Below are 19,857 nucleotides of genomic sequence, written 5' to 3'. Positions count from 1 at the left end.
GTAAGCGCTGAAACAGGCAATACTAAAACTGACTTTCATCTGTGTTATTATTTCTGTTGGTTTACTTAGCCTGCTGATTGACAGTTGACCTGTGGTGCCTGGATGAGCTGCATTTTTTTGATCATTTTTTTTTTAATAATGCAGTAACAAGATGAATTGTGTTTGATGAAACTGTCACATTTAATAAGGGAACAACAACAGTGCGAGCAAGCAAACAGAGATTAAGTTGCAAACACTACTAAACAAAGTCTACCGCATGCCGCACAGTCTGCCAACAAGTGGACGTGATTTAGTCCTTTGGCATGGAGTGGGGCAAACTCAATCTCACCAGCCAGATCAATGAATCATCCTCAGCCTAAGGCCTCCTGAGCTCGCCTGCCTCAGACAGAAATAGGCTCATCAGATTTTGACATTTGGCAGTTTTAAAAGGGAATATGACCATTTGCCCAAATGTTCCTGAACTGACTCATTTAATACACTTTCCCAACATAAATAACGAATTATTTTCTAATGAATAAATCACACATTGTCACCCGCTCTTGTTGAAATCAATATATTGATTTTTCTTTATTTTATGTTCAATGAGATGACAGAACTACAAAAAAAAAAAAAAAAAAAAAAAAAACTCAACACATTATCCATCATCTGGCACTTAAGTGTAAGAGATACAGCCCAATCCCACAACTGAGTTTTGGTCCCTCCATCTTAATTTCTCAGCATCATCCGCTCACAACACTGTCACATAAGCTCAGAGATGCTATAATGGCAACTTACTGAACAGACACAAATATAATAATCAACGTTTTTCAGTGGCGTATTCCATGTGCACAGCAAGATTGATCATTTCCATCACAGAACCCGCACAGAAAAAAGGATGGTTCCTTTTTCTGTGAGGTCTAAGAGTATTATTTTCATAGGCTTATGTATTCTTTTTCTCCTAAAGCAGAATCACTTGCTTCCAAATGGGCTTTTTCGATAATGATCAATCACGAGCCGAGTGAGCGGTGGGTCTGAAATAATGAGATCCCATTTCCCTTTCATTTTACCTTTGCCTTCCAATGGTAAAGTCAAGTTTAAGTAGAGAGAGAGGATGATAGATTAGTTGAGAGGGTTTCTGACAAGAGGGGGAGAAAGAGATAAAGAGAGAAGGAAACTAAGGAACAGCAGCTGTTCCATCAAGCTTGGATAAAAGTGCTGCATAATGTGCCCCCCTTTTGAAATACTATGGTAGCTCTGGGTCCCCCATCGACATCTCTGCAAGTAAAGGAAGTACAAATGAGATCATGACAATTGAAAAAATTCCCTGGAATGTCATTCAAATCTAAAAATAAGAAGCGAGGCAAATCCATTATCCAGTTTGTGGCCTACAAAACTGACTGTATGAAAACACATGGCGCTTAAGTATCACATAGCACTGAAGTAAGCATGTCGGTGCTTCTGAGGCGTATTAGGAGGTGATGGGCATTCGAATTCCCCAGATGAAAATGACTGTGTGTGAATTTTTCAATGACATTTCACCATATGTGTGCTCTGTAGGGGGAGAGGCTCTCCGCAGTGCAGCCCTGTCTCATTACTGCAAGCTTCATTCTCCATTTGGTTTGCATTTTGGGGAAAAACAATATCATTTTTGAATAAACTAAATTTTTTTCCCTTTTAACTGCACTCAAAAGCAGGTTAAACTAGCCTCGCCACATTTTTTTTCTTTTTACTGACATTAAACATGTTAAAAGTGAGGAGAAAGAGCTACACTCACTGCCTGGGTGACACTTAAGGCTCGTCTCCTCCTCCGCTGTCTTGCAAAAGCGAAATCTTACTTTCAAAACATTATATTCAACTCAACATTACCACATGAAAGTCACATCTGCACTGGGTTCTGTGGAAAAAAAAAAGAAAAAAGTTATAGCTAAGTAGTGCAATATTATCTTTCACAACATTTTATCGATTCTCTAGTCCTACGCAGCAGTATGGATTATTTATGCACTTTATTTTCATATATTATTATGATAACATTATATTTTACTGCACTGTGTTAAGTAAGTGCAATGACTATACAAATTTTGTTGTTTTAAGTACATTTATCACTTGTTTTATCATAAATATTGAACATTTTATTAGTCTTAAAAATTTTTATGCAGGATAGATTTTAAGTTCTATTAATACATTTTCAGCCCAGTGTTTCAGTGTGTCGTGATACAAATTGAATTGTGACCCGGGTACCATGATAAGTTTTGTATTGTGAGTCCCTAATCAGCACTGACACAGTCCACTGTCAATGTCCAGTGACATCATACATCAGCACAGCCCAAGTGATGCCACTGAAATGTGATGAAAAGTATTGCAGCAAATATAGATTGTCTGTGTGGAAGCCTTTGTCTCTAATGTGAGAGTCAATGGCAAACTGTGAATGATAGTGACAGCTTTCTCTGAGAGTTAAGATCATATTCCCAGATCCTCTTACTCCATCTTTTTTTTTCCTGGTAAATTTATAGAATTGTGTTTTATTTTCAGCATCATCTCTAAATCCATAAAAAAGAAAAAAAAAGAAAAAAAAAAAAACATGGCATACTTATAAAACCGGCATTGGGAATTCATAACTGTGCCTCATACTTCTTACTGAAATGAGAAACATAATTCTAACATCTATTTCTTGGGCTGGAAATAAGGTTTGAATCATGTGAATGAATGTGTTTTGGTTGTCTGTGCTACAGTAGCTCCCACTTCTTTTCCACATTTCAAATCTTGTGATTGGTTCTCAGACAGTGCATAATACAGATGTGATATCTAGGTCGCCAATGTCCCAATATGGAAGCCATGTCGCCTGCATGATAATCAGTAATCCACTTCGCCCAAGCTCTGGCCTGGGCACTGACCCCTGCTGACCTCTCTAAAATTGATTTTGCGCTTGAACCCAAAGCAGGCACAAATTAAGCCAAGCTATCAGCAGAGACAGAGAGGGAGATACAGAGCTAAGAGAGAGCGAGAGAGAGAGAGAGAGAGAGAGAGAGAGAGAGAGAGAGAGAGAGAGAGAGAGCAGAGCAGAACAGAACAGAAAAGAGAGGGAGGAGAACTGAGGAGGACTGAACAGCATTTTGGATCAGTGAAAGAAGGTATTTAGCCAAGGGAAAGATAGATGGTTACAATGACTTACTTTGATAGAACATCTGTAGGAAAGCAGGACAGAATGACGAGGGGCCTGTGAAAAGCTGTAATTTAATAGCCTAATTTCCTGCCCAGCCCGGCAGAAATATCTGTCTGACACTGACAGCTGATGAAAATGCACCAGGATTTGATTTTCTCCCAAGTGGAGGACAAGTTCAGACCTATCTCTTGCCCTGCAAGGTCCCATAGGCAATCCTGTGTGTGCGTGCGTGTGTGCATTTGTGTGTCTCGGTGTGTGTGCATATGAGAGAGCAAAGACAGAAATTCTGTCCATGGTTGCTTCCTCCTCAGGCTAATGACAAATTTACTGATAATCTTCATGTTTTAATTGATGTTTCCACACCACTGACTCAAACCACCAGTGGATTGCATCAGGATGATGAGAGATCTGAGTAGTTTTGTGACTGCATGGCCTGCAGTTCCCTCTAATGCACTACTTTGCATCCAATCTGTCCAGTGCTCAAGGCTTTAATGCATAGCACAGCCCACCACTGGAACGGCACAACCTGCTCACACTCACGGCATGAGGTGGATGGTACACTCTGTTCTGTCGACGCTGCCACTGTCGGGCTGGGTATAGAGCGGTGCTATACGTAGGCTGCTTGATTGCCCGGCGGCCCCCCAACGCGCTGCGCTATGGAGAGGACTAATGTATTTATAACCCCTCTCATATGTGCACTGGGAACAAATTAGAGACAAATGAGGCAGGATTCCTCCGTTCGCCCTGGAATGCCACGAAATTAGGGCAGCATCGTTTACAACCGGCACCGGCTCACAGCGGCAAACTAATGCAACTTTAAACACACTTCTGGAAGTGGCGGCGTCTGGATATTGTACTATACTGTCCTTGTGTTGCCCTGATATGTATATACAATAGCTCTTTACTCAGTGAGGGCTTAGGGCGCAAACATTCTCTGTTTAACTCCGTTTCTTTATTTATCCTTTCATTAAGGCATTCTTTAGATGTTCAAGTTGTATACTGGGGCAGAAACCGGATTTTGAGGCACTAGGCAATATTTTTATGTAAAAATACACAGGACCTATCAGCCAAACAAAATGGGGCCACAACAGAGAGGACGGTTCCTCCCCTGCAAACCGAGACCCCACAGATTCACTCTATTTGCAGAAATGAAACCCTTGAGTCGAGGATGTACACTTCTCCACCCACAGGAATCAAAACCAAAGTGCAAAATACAAAATTGTCTCCTACACAGCAGCAAGCAAGCAGCACTCACCAACACTACATGTTTTGACTCTCACCCGCCCTGATTAACGTTAAGTGATGACAGGCTGACACACAGAGTTGTTGGCTGGACAAATCTACCCTTGCAGAGTCACAGTGGCTATCCTTTATCAATATTTAATATATTATTTGTGATGAAGTGCTGTAATATACTTATTTGCTGCGCCCTTGCCCTGTAGCCCATCTGCCTCATCTAATACTACCTCAGTTAGTGATTTCCTTCATCGTCCAGACTGCATCTTGACAGCCGCTATAGAACAGGTGTGAACTTGTTGCTTTCAATCAGCACTTGTGTATGGGCATATAAAAGTGTGATCATTCAGCTGTGGGTGATAACATGTTGGTAGTGAGAGCAACAGTGCTAGCAGCCGCAGGCGGTACTTACTCAGAGCACAACATGGGTGCATTACATTACGGTCAAACAATAGCGTAGTCAGATGAGAAACTGGTATCACTGCCTGTTGTGCAGTGCATTTCTGCCTGTATGATCGCTGAATGTCAGTACAAAATATGAGTCTGGAAAGATGCCCTTACCTTTTATTTCTAAGAGACTGTGTAGGGAAAATGCTGCATTACATCATAAGAATATAAGAAAAATATTTAATTTTTTATGTCCTGATTATACCCTTTATTTTAAGTCTTAAGCAAAAGAGAGCATGGACTTTTTGGTGAACTGTGACTAGGGGGTCTGAGTTATGATCAGTAAGAAACATGGGTATTCCTCTCCCATGATCATCATGAAATAAAGACTGAATCATAACATTTGAACCGAGTAAGAAACTGCTTCTGAGACTTACAAACTCGCACACAAAGGAAAAAAAAAAATTCCTTTACCACTAACAACAAAGCCTTACATCGGCCACCGACGCTTCTGATAACTTAGAAGTTCTCTGCAGGGAACATGATGCCACACCGTCTCTGTTTGGCTGGTTACCAGAATAAGAAAAATACAGCACCGCGCAACACAAATGGCGCCAGAAATGCAAGTTAAACCACGGGTAGCTGAGGTTGTTCCTCCTTTTGCTGACAGGATGATCTTCTCCTATATTGTGCTGTTAAGCCAGAGCTAACACCTGTTCCTGTTTGTAACACAGGCAAACTTCAAAAGGCAACTGTAGCAACCAAACATTGGCTGACCTCAGCGGGCCATTAAACCGCTGGACGACAAGAATATAAAGATGTCAAGACATAGCAGTCTCTATACAGCTATATAATACAGGGCAAAACAGAAAATTAGATCCAAAGCCTAACAGTCCCCCCCTCTCTCTGAGTTATAGCAACATCATGAGGCTCTTCCAGCTAGCCTTGGCCTACTTGCTCCACACAAACCCACAAACTGCACACAGAGGATATAGCTTGCATGTAAGAGGAAAGGCAAGGAGAGCAAAAATCAAAGGAAAAAGTTTAGCCTACCTGTTGGTGGCTTGAAATCCAATAACAGACGAAGGAATCTGGTTCCAAAGTGACAACAGGCCAAGTAACATCCAGGTTAACTAGTTTTACCACCTAGCTGGCAACAACAATTAGGTTCTTGGGCAAGTTTGTGTGTTTGTAAGCGACAAAATAATCCAGTGTATCCCATGTCTTCTGCTTCTTCTTCTTCTTCTTCTTCTTCTTCTTCTTCTTCTTCTTCTTCTACTACTACTTCTTCTTCCTCTTGGTCAGATTGGAAAAGCAAGTTTATTGAACCTCACTGGCCACCATACATTGCAACAATAGTCATGGCAGTCAACACAGTGCTTTTCTCACATATTTTCCCAATTGGCAATTATATTGTTTCCTTACATGCATGAACTTACAGATCTCACTTTTAAGCAAAGCTAGACACTTTACACAGTTGTGAAGATGTCATTTCAGACTCTGGGTTTATTTTGTTATTTTTATTTTTTTAGACAACTTGCAGAAAACAAAAGCGTTGCCCCCCTCTGGGTCATTTACCCCAACAGTTTGTGGGTTGTTTTTTTTAACCAATATAGTAGTAAATCTGAGGAAAATATGTTTTCACCAACTGCATAAAGAAAGCCCTCGTCAAAGTGACAGAAAACTCCACGTTTGCAATAGTTCACTCGCAGACACAATGTCTGCTCAGCAACAAACAACAACGTCTCTATATATGTAAATCAGATCAATAGGATATCCATACAAACGGCCTGCAGCTGTGTGTTGCCATCAAGCTGCTCACCTAATGTAATAAGGAACATCAATAGTTGATTTTCAAACCTAGTGGTGCAGGGAAAGAAAACGAGGATGATGAGATTAGCACAGCTTGGCTCCGGCGTCGAGCTCCATTTTATAAACAGTCACAATTAACACAGACTGTCATTATACAGGGGACAATGAGATGAGTTGGGGAGAGCAGATTAATAACTTCACTGTGTGAGGCAAACACCGCCGCACTACAAAGACATACTCATATTTGTTTCTCAGAGTCAACACTGGCATTTGGATGTTCGGATGAGATAATTAATCATGATAAGCTGAAGTGCCTGCATGCTTAGACAGAAGGTGGTGTGTAATGACTTACACATCCATAGTATGTTGCTTCTCAGGCAGGTGTAATAATGCAATTTGACAAAGTACTGCACAATATGATAGCACAATATTAGCAGGTACACTGTGTAGCAAAACGATTCCATTAATGGTACATTTTGGGCTAAGTTCCCAGAAATGGATTAAACAAAGTCACAGCTAATTTCGCTTTTCACTTGAGATGTTTTACATGAAATGAGAAATGTTTTAGTCGAAAAGAAATGGCAGTCACGTTCAGCAAAAAAATAAATAAATAAATAAATAAATCATCCCTGTCACTACAATATATTCTCCCTTTACAACATATCAGCTGTTATTTTGAGGCATATGTGAGGTTGCCATCTCTATGTTGACACCTGAGAAAGGGCCCACACATTTAACACATGAAACTGATCTACCTCTCCTTCCATAATCATGTTTCGCTTCCATTCCTTGCTTCAACTCTCCCACACTTTATCAGACAAAAGCAAAAGGACTCCGAGAATGCACTCATAATCCTTATTTCCTGCACAGCCAGGGGCTGTGTTCACAGTTTTTTACTAGAGAAGGATGTCTGAAAAAGATGAGGCACCAAATGCAGTCAGCTCGCAGGACTTCGCTCACTCTCTTGGTTGCATTGGATTAGTCAGTGCATGGTGAATCAGCCGTTTGTCACTGACACAGTAACAGCCTACCAGTGGCTTTCATAGAAACCAGGTGAACCAATAAAAAAACTCTGTTATTGTAGCCTCGGGCCAACAGAACGGCAATTCATCTACAAACAGCAAGCACATGAAAAAAATCTCACTTAAACATCCCACCAGAGGGGAATTTCACATTTTTTGTTTCTTATTTCATACATCCCCCAATCCCCAACACCCCCACTCCAGCCAATTACATAAATTGGAAATTACTCTTCAGAGGAAGACATATGTATTATATGATAGAGACAGAAAAAAAGGACCCTAACAGCAGAAACAGAGAATAAACTTCATTTAAAAGTAAATATGTGTTTACAGGGCTGTGAGTTAGTGGCCTCGCAGATTATGGAAGCATTGTCTGCTCTAATTGTGTTTGGTAATGTGTTTTTGAAGCGCTGTTATTGCTATTCATGGTATTCAAGCAGGAGCAAATGGCTCTTCCTGCCCATGGACACATAATTGAGGAGCCTGAGGAAGATTACCACAGCAAAGAAATAAAACAGTGGTGGGGGAAAGCAGTTTTGGAGAGAGGATGGAGCAATAGAAAGAAAAAAAAAATCAGAAAAGCAAGAGGGCAACCGAGACACAAAATATGTCTGGAAAGTGTTCAACCACATGTCTCCAATTCATAATTAACTTTTTCAAACCTTCACAAAGCTGTGGATGTGGGTCTCATGCCAGGAGAGCTATTCCGTTTCACTAGCAGATGTGACTCTGATGTGCTTTAATGCATTTATTTACATGTTTTCTCAGTGGCAACTGTTCATTAGGTATCTACAGGAAACGCATATAGACAGAGGGCCTTAACAAGAAGCACACACCTTATCTTCAAGCAAAATACAGCAGTCCTCACACATGAGACTTTTGGATGAATAAATGGATGGATGGATTGCAGCTCTTTTTGGCACAGGAACAAACATAACCACTTCAGAGGAAAATCAAGTGGCTTCGTTGTGAAACAATATAATCAGGATATTTTTTCCAATGTTTGCCTATTTCACTTTAAATGTAGACCCCAGAATGATAAGGCTGTTAAGCAATCTATTTCCATATTAATTTATACACCTTAATGTAGCCATCAGCTATGTTAGTTACACGACTAATCAAAGACTAATTCCGCAAATTAGATGTTTTGAATGTGTCACTGAGTAAGGCAGTCATCACCTACTAACAGTATATGAGTGAGTAAATCATTATCAAGGGCTGCTGGTTAATGATGTTGACGCATTGTGGGTTTAAACACATAACTTGCTACTTTGATAACAGTGTGAGCCGGAAGAAGTGAGTCAGAAATAAATAGTGGCAAGCAGCAGCTCTGAGATTCTCTCAGCTTTGAAAAGAATGCTGTAGCTTATTTTTCACTACAAAAGAGGCAAGGGAGAGAGGAAGGCAAATTTTGAAAGGCCTGTTATGTGCCCGTCCTGTCCGAAAGCGCCTGTTCTAATCACTGACCAGTGGATGTTGAGTGGCAGGCACATGCTCCTTGTTAATCCCTTCCTTTTCTTTGCAATAAATTATGCATCAGAAAAAGCTTTTTCCACCTCAATGGATGTGTCCCTTAATCCCTGGCTCCTAAAACCTGTTTAATCTGAACTAAAAGTCATTAAAACAGTAAAGGGATATCACAAAGGACTTTCAAGCCAATTGGCTTAACGGTAACGTGATTAGATCATTGATCTCTCAGCAAAGCCTTGGGCCTCCAGGTGCGAAATGACTATTTAATGAAATCAGAGAAATCTCGTTACTAGAAAATTACTGATCAAAGTTAAGACCAGGTGACTGAGGTGGCATTGGTATCCATGTATCTGGGCAAAGGTATTTATTCTCCAGATCCCCTCTTGACATTACTGAGAATGTATGGGGCTAGAATGAGAGATTGTGTTCTTAATCCCTTACCAGCCACTATCCATACCTCTATGCATCTTTAAGAGGGATTGCTGCCTTAAGCTTTGATAGTGATCACCGTCAAGCAACACATTTGACCAGATGCACAGAAAAGACATGGCGTAATGTCATTATAGCCTGATTAATGTGAGTGAAAAAGTGCCACCCACTCATCGTAAAGATCCTGTTCATTTTTGTTTCCTGTCCTGCAGTCTACTGAAGCAGGATCACACTTTGACAGTATCAGCTTAACACTGATAAAAACCAAAAATAACCACAGACAGCCTTGGTATCTGAAGAGCTCTGAGAATCTCAACTCATCGTCACTACAAGCTGCAAATGATACAAAACTACATCATACCCCTGCACATTATACCCAGAAATGATTCCAGCCACCAGCTTACCTGAAGTGGTATAACACCTGATATCATTCAGAGGATTACAATTATCCTCTCCTATTGCTAGAAATAAATAATTATATCATAGTAGACCCTTTTCTAATTAATAAGAACAGATGAAATATCACTTAATTTAAAATTTAATTATGAGCCATAATATTTTCTTCATTGGACCGCCTGCTAATGCTGTGCAGTTTCCTGCTGCTGATGAATGCACTGTGTATAAAAACATGAACATTTACTGTTCCCTGGACCCCACATGAAATTTCCCATGATAGAAACATTCTGTAGGAGGTGAAAAATGCCAGGAGATTACAGATATGCGTGTGCATGCACACACACAGATACACATACGCACATGCACACTTTTATGATATAAACTGAACAGACTACACAGTCAGGACTATGCAAGACAAAAAGGTTAATATACACTTGATAATGAAAATTAATGACACAAATCATACACAGGCTTTGACACACTTTCCCCCTGTTTAATTGCAGTGGCTGAGACGCTCTTATTTTAATTACCTGCACGGCAGCACTGATGTCCTTCTGTGTCAAGCACCAAAGTTCTCTCTGAGCATATCACCACAGATGAGCATTTAAGGCCATTATCACAACCATGACAAAGGTATTGACTTCTACCCTCAGATGAGTTTTGCTTATGCAATAAGAATTGCCATTAATTGGGTTAATGAGGCTTACATACTGACTTTCAGCACCACTTTTGGTCTCAATCATATAGTGATGATTTTGCATAAAGCAGGTTGGCTGGAGTCCAGGTTGAGGTCATTAGTAATGTATGGTTGTCATTTAGTTCCACTCTAAACGCAGAACACTTTCAAAGGCTTGCCGGTGTCTTTGTAAACCCGGCACAAAGCTTACATGACAATTCAGTGAACATTTATGAGTAAATATTTATGAAGGGTAATGGTGGCCCGTGTTTTCATCTCATTGACAAATGTGCTTTAAAATAAATTAGCGACCATATACACATAGAAAATAGATTGGTTCAAGCTGCAGTGGTATTAGCGCTTTGGCTCAAACTGTAAATTGTTTACCAGCGACTGTCTCAAATCATCTCTGGGGAGTGAGTGAAAATGCACAAATTGCAAGTTGCTGATTTAGCATTTTGTTGCAAAAAAAAAAAAAAGAAAGAAAGAAAAAAGAAAAAGATGCCTGCTGCTGGCTACATTTTGATGATGGATTCTGAATAATGCAAATATGATAAATTGGCCAACACATAGCATTTCACTAATTAATTATAATTAATCATGTTGAAGTTTTCAGAGGTGCAGTCAGTGATAATGTTGTCTGTTTGATGTATTGCTTATGCGAAGCCCAGCGTGTGGATCAACCCCTGTCTCTGGGCAAAAGCTCAGACTGGTCTTCACGACTGTGTTTTTGTGTGCGTATGTGTGTGTTTGTGTGTGTGTGTGTGTGTGTGTGTGTGTGTGTGCGTTTCATTGAAAGTGTCCTCCTCGTTCTGCTCCACAGATGGGATTTCATTTTAATTGACAGTTACCCAGATCCATTCGTCAAGCGGACAAGCATAGGGTGGGCGGTGGGGAGGATGAAGGTGGGGGGGTTACTGCTGCTGAGGTGGGCCCTGTGCATACAGTCAGCGAGTTAGAGGTGGGAGCGCTGCTTTTGTGTGTGTATGTGTGTGTGTGTGAGTGTAAGTCCATCTGTCTGTCTGTCTATTGATCTGTCCATCTATTTGTCTGTACATCTTTCTCAAGTTGCTTGATGGGCTCTAGATAGGTCAATCTGGGCACCAAACTGGTGCACCTGTATTGCGGTGTTTATTTGAGTGTGTGTGTGTGTGTGTGTGTGTGTATTTATATGTGTGTGCATGCCTGAGTGCAGAGTGCATCGCCTGCCGATCCATTGATCTCAAGCGTTCTCTGTGAAGTCTGGCCTTTGTCTGCCAGATCTACCTCTCCTGCCGTCTTTCTCTCCGCTGTCATTCCCTGACACATGGCTCTGACACATCCTGAGCGTTGCACCGGTGGGAAAATAACACATATTTCTGACCTCTTGAACTCTTTCTTCTCCAAAAGCCCCAGAGAAAGAATGCTTTAGCTGCCCATGCCTCTTTAAATGTCTACCAAGGGACAGGGCTATTGAGACAAGGGGAGGGAGAAAGACATTTCAAGACAGGTATAGATCTTCAGCTGGTGTCAGGTATGGGTATCGAGCAAAACAGCCAAGGATTTATAGCATGCACAGTTCATGTATTGTGCATGGACTGCAGAGAGCCCAGAGTAATAGACAGTGTTGTCAGCAGTTCCTATGAGCTCTGTTCAATGTTAAATCACAGACTGTGGCCAGCTCTTTTCCAGGCTGCTGCATTCGGTGTTTATTATGACTAAAATCCCAAAACAAATTGACATGTGGAACACCTTTATATAATGCACAAGTACAGACCAAGAGATTGGCTAAAACGGAAACGCTTAGTTTACATAAAATCCCTCCGATGATGTGCTGTCACAGATAGACATCATGGCAAAACCCCCCTGAGGCCAACTCAGTATTCAGCTCACACAGTAAGCGACAAATAGCCATAAACACCCCACATCCAGACTCTTTGAAAGCCAAAGGGGGGTTGGCAGTGGGGGGGGGGCGGGGTTGGCGGGCGGCGGGGGGTTTGAGCGGTCACATAATGTTGTCTTTGGATCGGGCTAAGGAAGCTATGTCACAGATCATTCATGGAACCGGTGTTGTATACATTAAGGAGGGAGGGGAGGGGATTGGTGGAGGCGGCTCCACAGCAACAGAGGCCAGCCTATGGAAAATGCTGCAGCTACCTAGCCAAGACGGTGATGTCATCAGAGTGGAACATGCGTTTCCTCACACACCGTCTGCCGTGCTGCGTGTCTATATATGTTTGACATGTGCGCAAGAGTGTGCACGCATCACATACAGCACATGTGTACACACACACACACACACACACACACATATACACACTCACATACAAACCTCTTATGTGCTGCATCACCTTCAGGTCGTCCTTAACTATACCGCTGGGATGTTACCTCTTCAATGATTCTCTCATGTATATTGAATGTGCTGCCCAGCAAGCTCATGTTCATGGGTGATTTATCTTGCGCAGGTGTGATAATGTCAATATATTGATTGGTCAGCGGTGATTGAGTGCCATATGCTCTACTGATGACTAATATTGATAACCACGTACTACCATGCAGTTGACAGTACAAATTTAATCACACATGTCCGCTGGAAAAAAAATACAAGGTTGTGTTTATGTGTCTAAGAATCTCAGATTACCATGCATAACTGGTGACCTGAGGGATTACATCTCCTTCCCAGTGCTTCAACTCACAGTGTCCAGGCCATGGTGTATTGTGTCACTGTGGGCCGCATCGCAAAGAAGTTTTAAAATGTGTGCAGCTTGCTCTTTATTCCTTGCTTTCTAATCCTTTTTGGTCTCACAATGGTGCTTTGCTCCACAATAGTAGAGGCGGTGAAAAGGGACAACTGCAAGCGTGGCCGCAGCGTCTGAGCACTGATTTCATGCGCTGGAAGACAAACAGACACACAGAAAAAGTTTGATTGTGTGTGTGTGTGTGTGGACATGCATGTGTGTGTGTGTGTATGTGCGTGCTTGCTTGCTTTCACAGCACAGTGTGGACATGCCAGTCAATTTGTATGAGGTCATTATACTGTCCCCCTGCTCAAAAAAACAACAACAAAAAGTATGTATGTAAGTTTCACTAGTCAGAGTGCGGGGATGTGTTAATCTAGTTAGAGGGAACATTTGAATGGCAGCATGCATGACGGGTTTGTGTTTAACAATGTACCTCTTTAAGGCTCTGGTCAATGTGCTGCTCCAGCTGCCAACACTTGGCATGGGATGGGGGACAAAAGGGAAAAGTAGGCATCAGTGTACGGGCACATAAAGGCCTTTAAAGGAAGAAAAAAAAAAGGGCAAAAGAAAACAATCCAGTTCTCTTTTCAACACAAGGATATCCACAAACTACTATGATACTTGTAAAAAAAAAAAAAAAAAAAAAAAGAAAGAAAGAAAGAAAGAGAGAGAGAGAACAAAGTCTTGCCCTGGCTTTGGCTGAGCTTTTAAAGTGCATCATAAATGTAAAATGGTTTCACAGGCTCTGGTGAACATTTACAATATATTTACTGTGTTATTCCTAGCGTTTCATATGAATACAAAGAATCCTAAATGTGCGCCTACCATAACAGTCAAACTTGGGCTTTTTTACACTGACTGATGTTTCTCTCAGTTTTCAAGTATACATTCTCAAAGAACTCTCGCCAGAAATAATAGTTTTTCAAAGGGTAAAAACACTCAATGTAGCACTGGTTGAAGATTCAACCAGCCACCTCTGGAGGCAGCGGGTCAAACAGATGAACACAGCTAGATTCAGTTTCAGCCTACAGCAGCCGGGACACTGCTCTGTTTTTTTTTTTTTTTTTACCCACGGTCGGCCATGGACAGAGACTGGTGGCAGAGTTGATTTGCTGCACCGCATTACGCTGACAGATCGACTGATTGTTGACAAACAGCTCAAGTCAATGCCAGCGCCGCCGCAGTCATCTCCACTCCACTGACTGACTGTTTGCTGTTGTCTGGTGATTTGCTGGAGCTCCCCTGGATGACAACCATGCTTCATCCCTCACTTTCATTGCACCATAAAAGGGTCCTCTGTGGTGCTGGATGTTGGTGTTTACTGGTTAGGCTTTGTCATCATTACGGTGTCACCGACAGGATAACCAGAATGGGAGCTGGGGCAGGGAGTGTAACCAGTGTAACCGGAGCTGGGGCAAGAGTCACCCTTGTCCCCCAGTCCACTGGAATTAGATCATCTGTCCATTCATCCTCATATGCCACAATCCCAAATAGCAAACTGAACACTTGGTAACCCTGGGGGGAAGGACATAGACCACGGCCCAGGTTAAGTTACATACCTCTGATAGGGCCAAACAACTCATTGAGAAACAGCTATGTGGCTAAAACAGGGTGTTACATTATGTAAGAAAAAAAAAAAAAAGAGTGGAACCAACCACATAAATGCAAGTGCTCTGTCTGGATTTGTGCTCATGCTCATGAGTTATGTGTTTGCGAGCAGTTTGGAGAAAGATTTAAACTGAACAGACTTTCTAAGTTACATGGAGTCTTTGATCTAGACAATGATTTGTATGCTCTGTGATCACACAGCAAACACCATGGGGTGTTTTTGGATTTGCAAGTTTCCAAGTCTCTGTGTGTGCACTTGTGTCTTTGTGTGTGTGTGTGTGTGTGTGTGTGTGTGTGTGTGTGCTTCTCTTTGTATGTGTATGTTTGTGTGTGTTTATGTGTGTGTGAGTGCATTTAAATCCTTCTACAGATCTTCTCTGCTCTGCACCTGAAATAGAGACTTCACCTGTGGATGAACCTGAGCTCTGCTTGGGCTGTGTGGGCTGCAGACAAACACCATCTCACATATTCCTCTGACTGTGGGAGAGGGTCTTTGAGGTCCTGCAGCAGTCTGCTCAGCTACAGGGACGTCCAGGGCCTCTGATCTCATCGTGCCGCGGCTCAGTTTGCCGGGAAGGAGCAGGATGATGTAATGCTGCGCACTCAGTGCCGGCGTTCAGTGTTATCAGAGAGTGAGGCAGACAAGCCGACACCAGCACCTCCTCCACCACCACAATCCCTTGAACATCATAATTTTTCATCATAATCATCATCATTGTCGTGATTACCATGATAACTATCATCATGCTGTGTATGTTCACCTCTACATATGTATTTACTGCTTTAGGATCTGAATGGATCATGTGTCTCTTTTTTCCTCAAATCAACATGATACATGCTAAATTATACAGTGTAAGGTTACATAGGCTTCCTGTCACAACTTGCATATTGGATGAGTGAATGTTTCAGTCAGTGACTGTACTGTATGCTTGATAAATCACACAGAGGTACTCCAGTAGTGCAGTAGGCATATTTCATCTAAATTTGTTTTGCTGCACTTACAGATATATGGATTTCCAAGCCAAATTAATACTAATCATATGTTCGACAGTTTAATGGCAAGCCACGTACTCCATCCAGTTCACCTTCAACCGAAATGTATAATTTACCAAATTAATTAATTGCTTTTTACAGCAATGGATCCCATCCATTTGTGTTACCTTCATCCTTCCCCTTGCCACAGTAGGATGCAGTCACCTCCAGAAAATCAGACATCTCCAGTCCTGTAGGATAATGGAGTGAGCATATTATGCTGTGGATTTTATGCTAGGTAATTAAAAAGATCACTGTTTTATGTCCTAGGCAGGGACAGACCTTCCCTGATTCACAACCCCACACACTAAAGTAGAATAGCCTTGGTTGTACTCTTGACTCCTGTAGTTTCATTGTCCTTTGTGCAGGGGGGGTGGATGTGGGGGGGCTTATTCCTTTTCTAACTGGTCCAGTATATGATAGACTGAGTAATAACATCCCTCTTTTAGATGTTAAGGGACTATTGATGCACTCAGGCGAAGCATCACACCTGTCAAAGTGTGATGATGAGTGAGGCTGCATCACCTGCCGCTGCCCTCTTACCTCACCTCTGTTTTACATAGTCTTGGCTTAGACTTGCAGCATTACTGAATGTAGCGCCTGCAGCCATGGCCCAGCCCTCGTCCAGCCCACCATTACTGAGCCTCCTGTCCTGTGCAAATGCCTCCGAGGTGAAGCATGTGTCAGGGGCCTCAGATGAAGCCAAAGAGCGCAAGATGAGTCAGATGAACACTTGTCAGGTGATGTCATCTCCAGTGAGCACTGATGACCGGCCCCAGCTGTTTCAGTGCAGTGAGACACACTCTGCAGCACCTGTCTGTAGGGGGGATCAGCTCACACAGTTGCAGCGCAGAACAGACCGGCTAGTCACAGGGCTTTCATAACTCCCCTGTGATGAAGCCAACAGAGGTCAAACAGGGCAGACAGTACATCTCCAACAGTGTGTGGTTCCATACTGTCACTGGGGCTGAGAACAAGAAACAGCAGAAAGAAAATGTCATCGCCTCTTAACGGCCAACAATGTAAACTGTTTGCTTGTTTGTCCGGTTGGCTTCATCGCTTTCAAGGTGTTAGGGAAAAGAAGGAGCAATGATGAGTGTTTGGGCAATGACTTCATCTGTGACACAACCACCTATGGGTCAATCTCATTATGCAAAGATGTAGTCATACAGTGTAACATCCGCATCACCCAGTCCCTCAAACAAGCCACTACATTCACAGAGCAAAGTAGTCAAAGTTGATTCTTATGCATTGTTTTATTGTAATAGAGCTCTGGGTGGTGAATTTAAATGTAGATACATGCTGTGGAAGAGGAAAATTTATTTCCAAATATTATATAAAGATGGAATCAGCTGGATTGCACTACAAATATGCACACACATACACTACCTCAAATGCTTGCACACATACACAAACACGCACACACAGCTCAGTGTAGTACAACAACGCAGCAGCTCTTCTCTCCTTGTAAATCATGAACTATTTCACTGTAATAGCTGTACTTTGTAATAGCCATCGCAGTGGAATAACTCTGATTTAATCTAGCCGGCAATCAATATTTTTTGACTGCTATGATTGATGAGTATTAAGTAGGACTATTAACTGAGAGGAGAAAAGTGTCCAAGTCTGAATTCCACTGCCCACTGCTCAGTCAAAGTAATAATGTGAAAGGGAATAATTTGTCAGCCAATTCACAAATAGGTTTGGAACTGTGGACACATTTTCTTAATGAATATGTGAATTACTTGTGCATTGATTTCTATTGTGTGGGAAAATGGGAATTGTATAAAGAACTGTCTGCACAGGCGCCTGCAGACACACTTCATTGACGTTTCACTTGGAGACGACGAGAAATATTGCATATGCTGAAACCAGCAGATTGTGTATTTAAAACCTCTGGTGAATCAAGGTCACGGCAGTGACCCTTTTAGTAGTAGCCTGCTATACATTTAGTGAAGCAGGGGATCATTTCAAACTGTCCTCCATCACATTATGACAGATCTTAATTGACTACCGATACAGCTTTGCTGAGTTGACGGAAAAATCGGATTTTAATCTAATCACTGCAATATACCTGATTGGTTCACAGCAACACTCTGACATATTAAAACATTTGCATTGCAGAGATGGGTCAGAGAGCTTGTGAAGAGCTAAATCCTACAGACTGTATATCAGGTGCCCCCACTGAATCATTATGGGTTTTATATAACATATTATAGACACTCTGAGTAAAATGTGTCTTCTTGTACATGCTTTATGTATGCTAATCAATAGGTTTTCTCATGGCACATTATTCTGGCTAGACATGTGAAATTATGTCCCTGCCCACAGGAAAAAAAAAAAAAATCATATAGTGTGTGATGCAAACATTTTTGCAATAGGATGATATTGATTTAAAACATTAAAAACCTCCTTCAACCTCAACCTCACTGTTTTTTTCCCTTTAGCAGTCGATACACAGAGCACCTTTCTTCTTCTTTTTCTCCCTTTTTTTCTTTTGCTCCAACACTGGGACAATTTTCCATCAGTCAGTCATCCCAGGTTTATCACTGAACCACATCATTAAGAAGTGCCCCATGGATCCTGTATAAACTACACGTCGACTAGCTGCCCCTAACTCCCTGGATAAAAACCCCAAGGCTGAAGAGGCTGACACTGCCCTGCACAAAGGTAAATGATGGCACAGAGGATGGTGGTCCAGAGTCCCCTCAGTGGTCTTAGGGGAGAAGACAGAGAAAGAGAATGATGATAGATTGCATGGAGAGCAGGCTGAGTGGATGAATCAGGCCTCTCCTACCCAAAGAGCACCATCTGCTGTCAGCTCGGGCAACTCATTCAGCCGCGCTGACATGTGCATGTAAAGGAGCATGCTGAGAACACATCAGACTACCGTCAGGCTCAACGATGATGGGGAGAATATGAAAGAGAGACACAGAGGGAGGAGGAGGTAGAGGGAGAGTGCAGTGTGGAAAGAGACAGGTGGGATACTGAAGGCACCATCTCTTTTATCTTGACAAATAAATTAGATTTATTCTAAACAAACAACTTTGTGATTTCAGTGTTGTTTTCAGATCATGCATTTGCTATAATATGTTGTATCAGGTTCTTTTTGTTTGCAAAATGCAAATATAGCAAGACAGAGAATTACATTTAATATAACTGATATTATTGTACATAAAAGCAAACAGATTTTGTTATAAAGCTAATAAAGACACTATAACATTAATATCCACCATGACTCATAACTTCTCCTGCACTGTAAAAGACCGGCTTGTACACATCTTTACCAGGCGGTATGTGCTCGCCTTATACTGGCTATATTTCATCCGCTGAACCCCATGTGTACTACTAGAGTGAAATAACAGGATAGCTCAGGGGTGAGAAGCCAGTCTAGTGCTGGTATCAAATGACCATGTCTGGCCCTCTTAAAACAATGAGCTGTTTATGGTCAATTTTCACAAGCTAAAGTACTTCTGACTGCTGCCTTCTCCAGAAACTCCACACTGCTCGAAGCATCAGAAGGAAAAGAACACCATAAGATTGACCAGTGTCATTGCAAAAGCAGATTCTCTCTCTCCCTGTCCATTGTGGCCCATTTGGCATACAAAAACTGCCTGACGGACATCTCTTTTTCATGCCTGGGAAAGACTGTGAGGTGAAACTGTAACACTCACCTCCCGTCTCTCAAAGCTCCCCCTTTCAGAATTTACACTACATCCAAGCACTGACAAACCTCTTGGGATGAAGTATGAGGTCAGGCTGAAATTCAGGGTCCTGTCATCACAGATTTCATTTCAAGTGTGCAGAGGGGCCTAATTGTCAATAAGGAGTAGCTGTATTGACACCTGTGACACAATGCTGTTTCGCCGGACCCTCAGTCTCCCACACAGCCCACAGGAGATAACCAGGACCAACACCATCTCCAGGAGC

General features: G+C 41.9%; 1 protein-coding gene across 1 annotated transcript in view; it reads right to left on the bottom strand.

The window, feature by feature from the left end:
• Nucleotides 1-5,994, bottom strand: part of rnf144aa (ring finger protein 144aa) — a 350,348-nt gene extending 344,354 nt beyond the window's left edge. The window contains exon 1 of the mRNA XM_030081841.1: nucleotides 5,816-5,994. Within this exon, the coding sequence (XP_029937701.1) occupies nucleotides 5,816-5,886 (71 nt within the window). The 5' untranslated portion in view covers nucleotides 5,887-5,994. The remainder of the gene's footprint in view (nucleotides 1-5,815) is intronic.
• Nucleotides 5,995-19,857: the final 13,863 nt, after the last annotated feature.

Source organism: Myripristis murdjan, chromosome 22 (genome assembly GCF_902150065.1).
Source record: "Myripristis murdjan chromosome 22, fMyrMur1.1, whole genome shotgun sequence".
Classification (NCBI taxonomy): Eukaryota; Metazoa; Chordata; class Actinopteri; order Holocentriformes; family Holocentridae; genus Myripristis; species Myripristis murdjan.
Note: the sequence above shows the minus strand (reverse complement) of the source record. Positions and strands in the feature narration are given on the sequence as shown.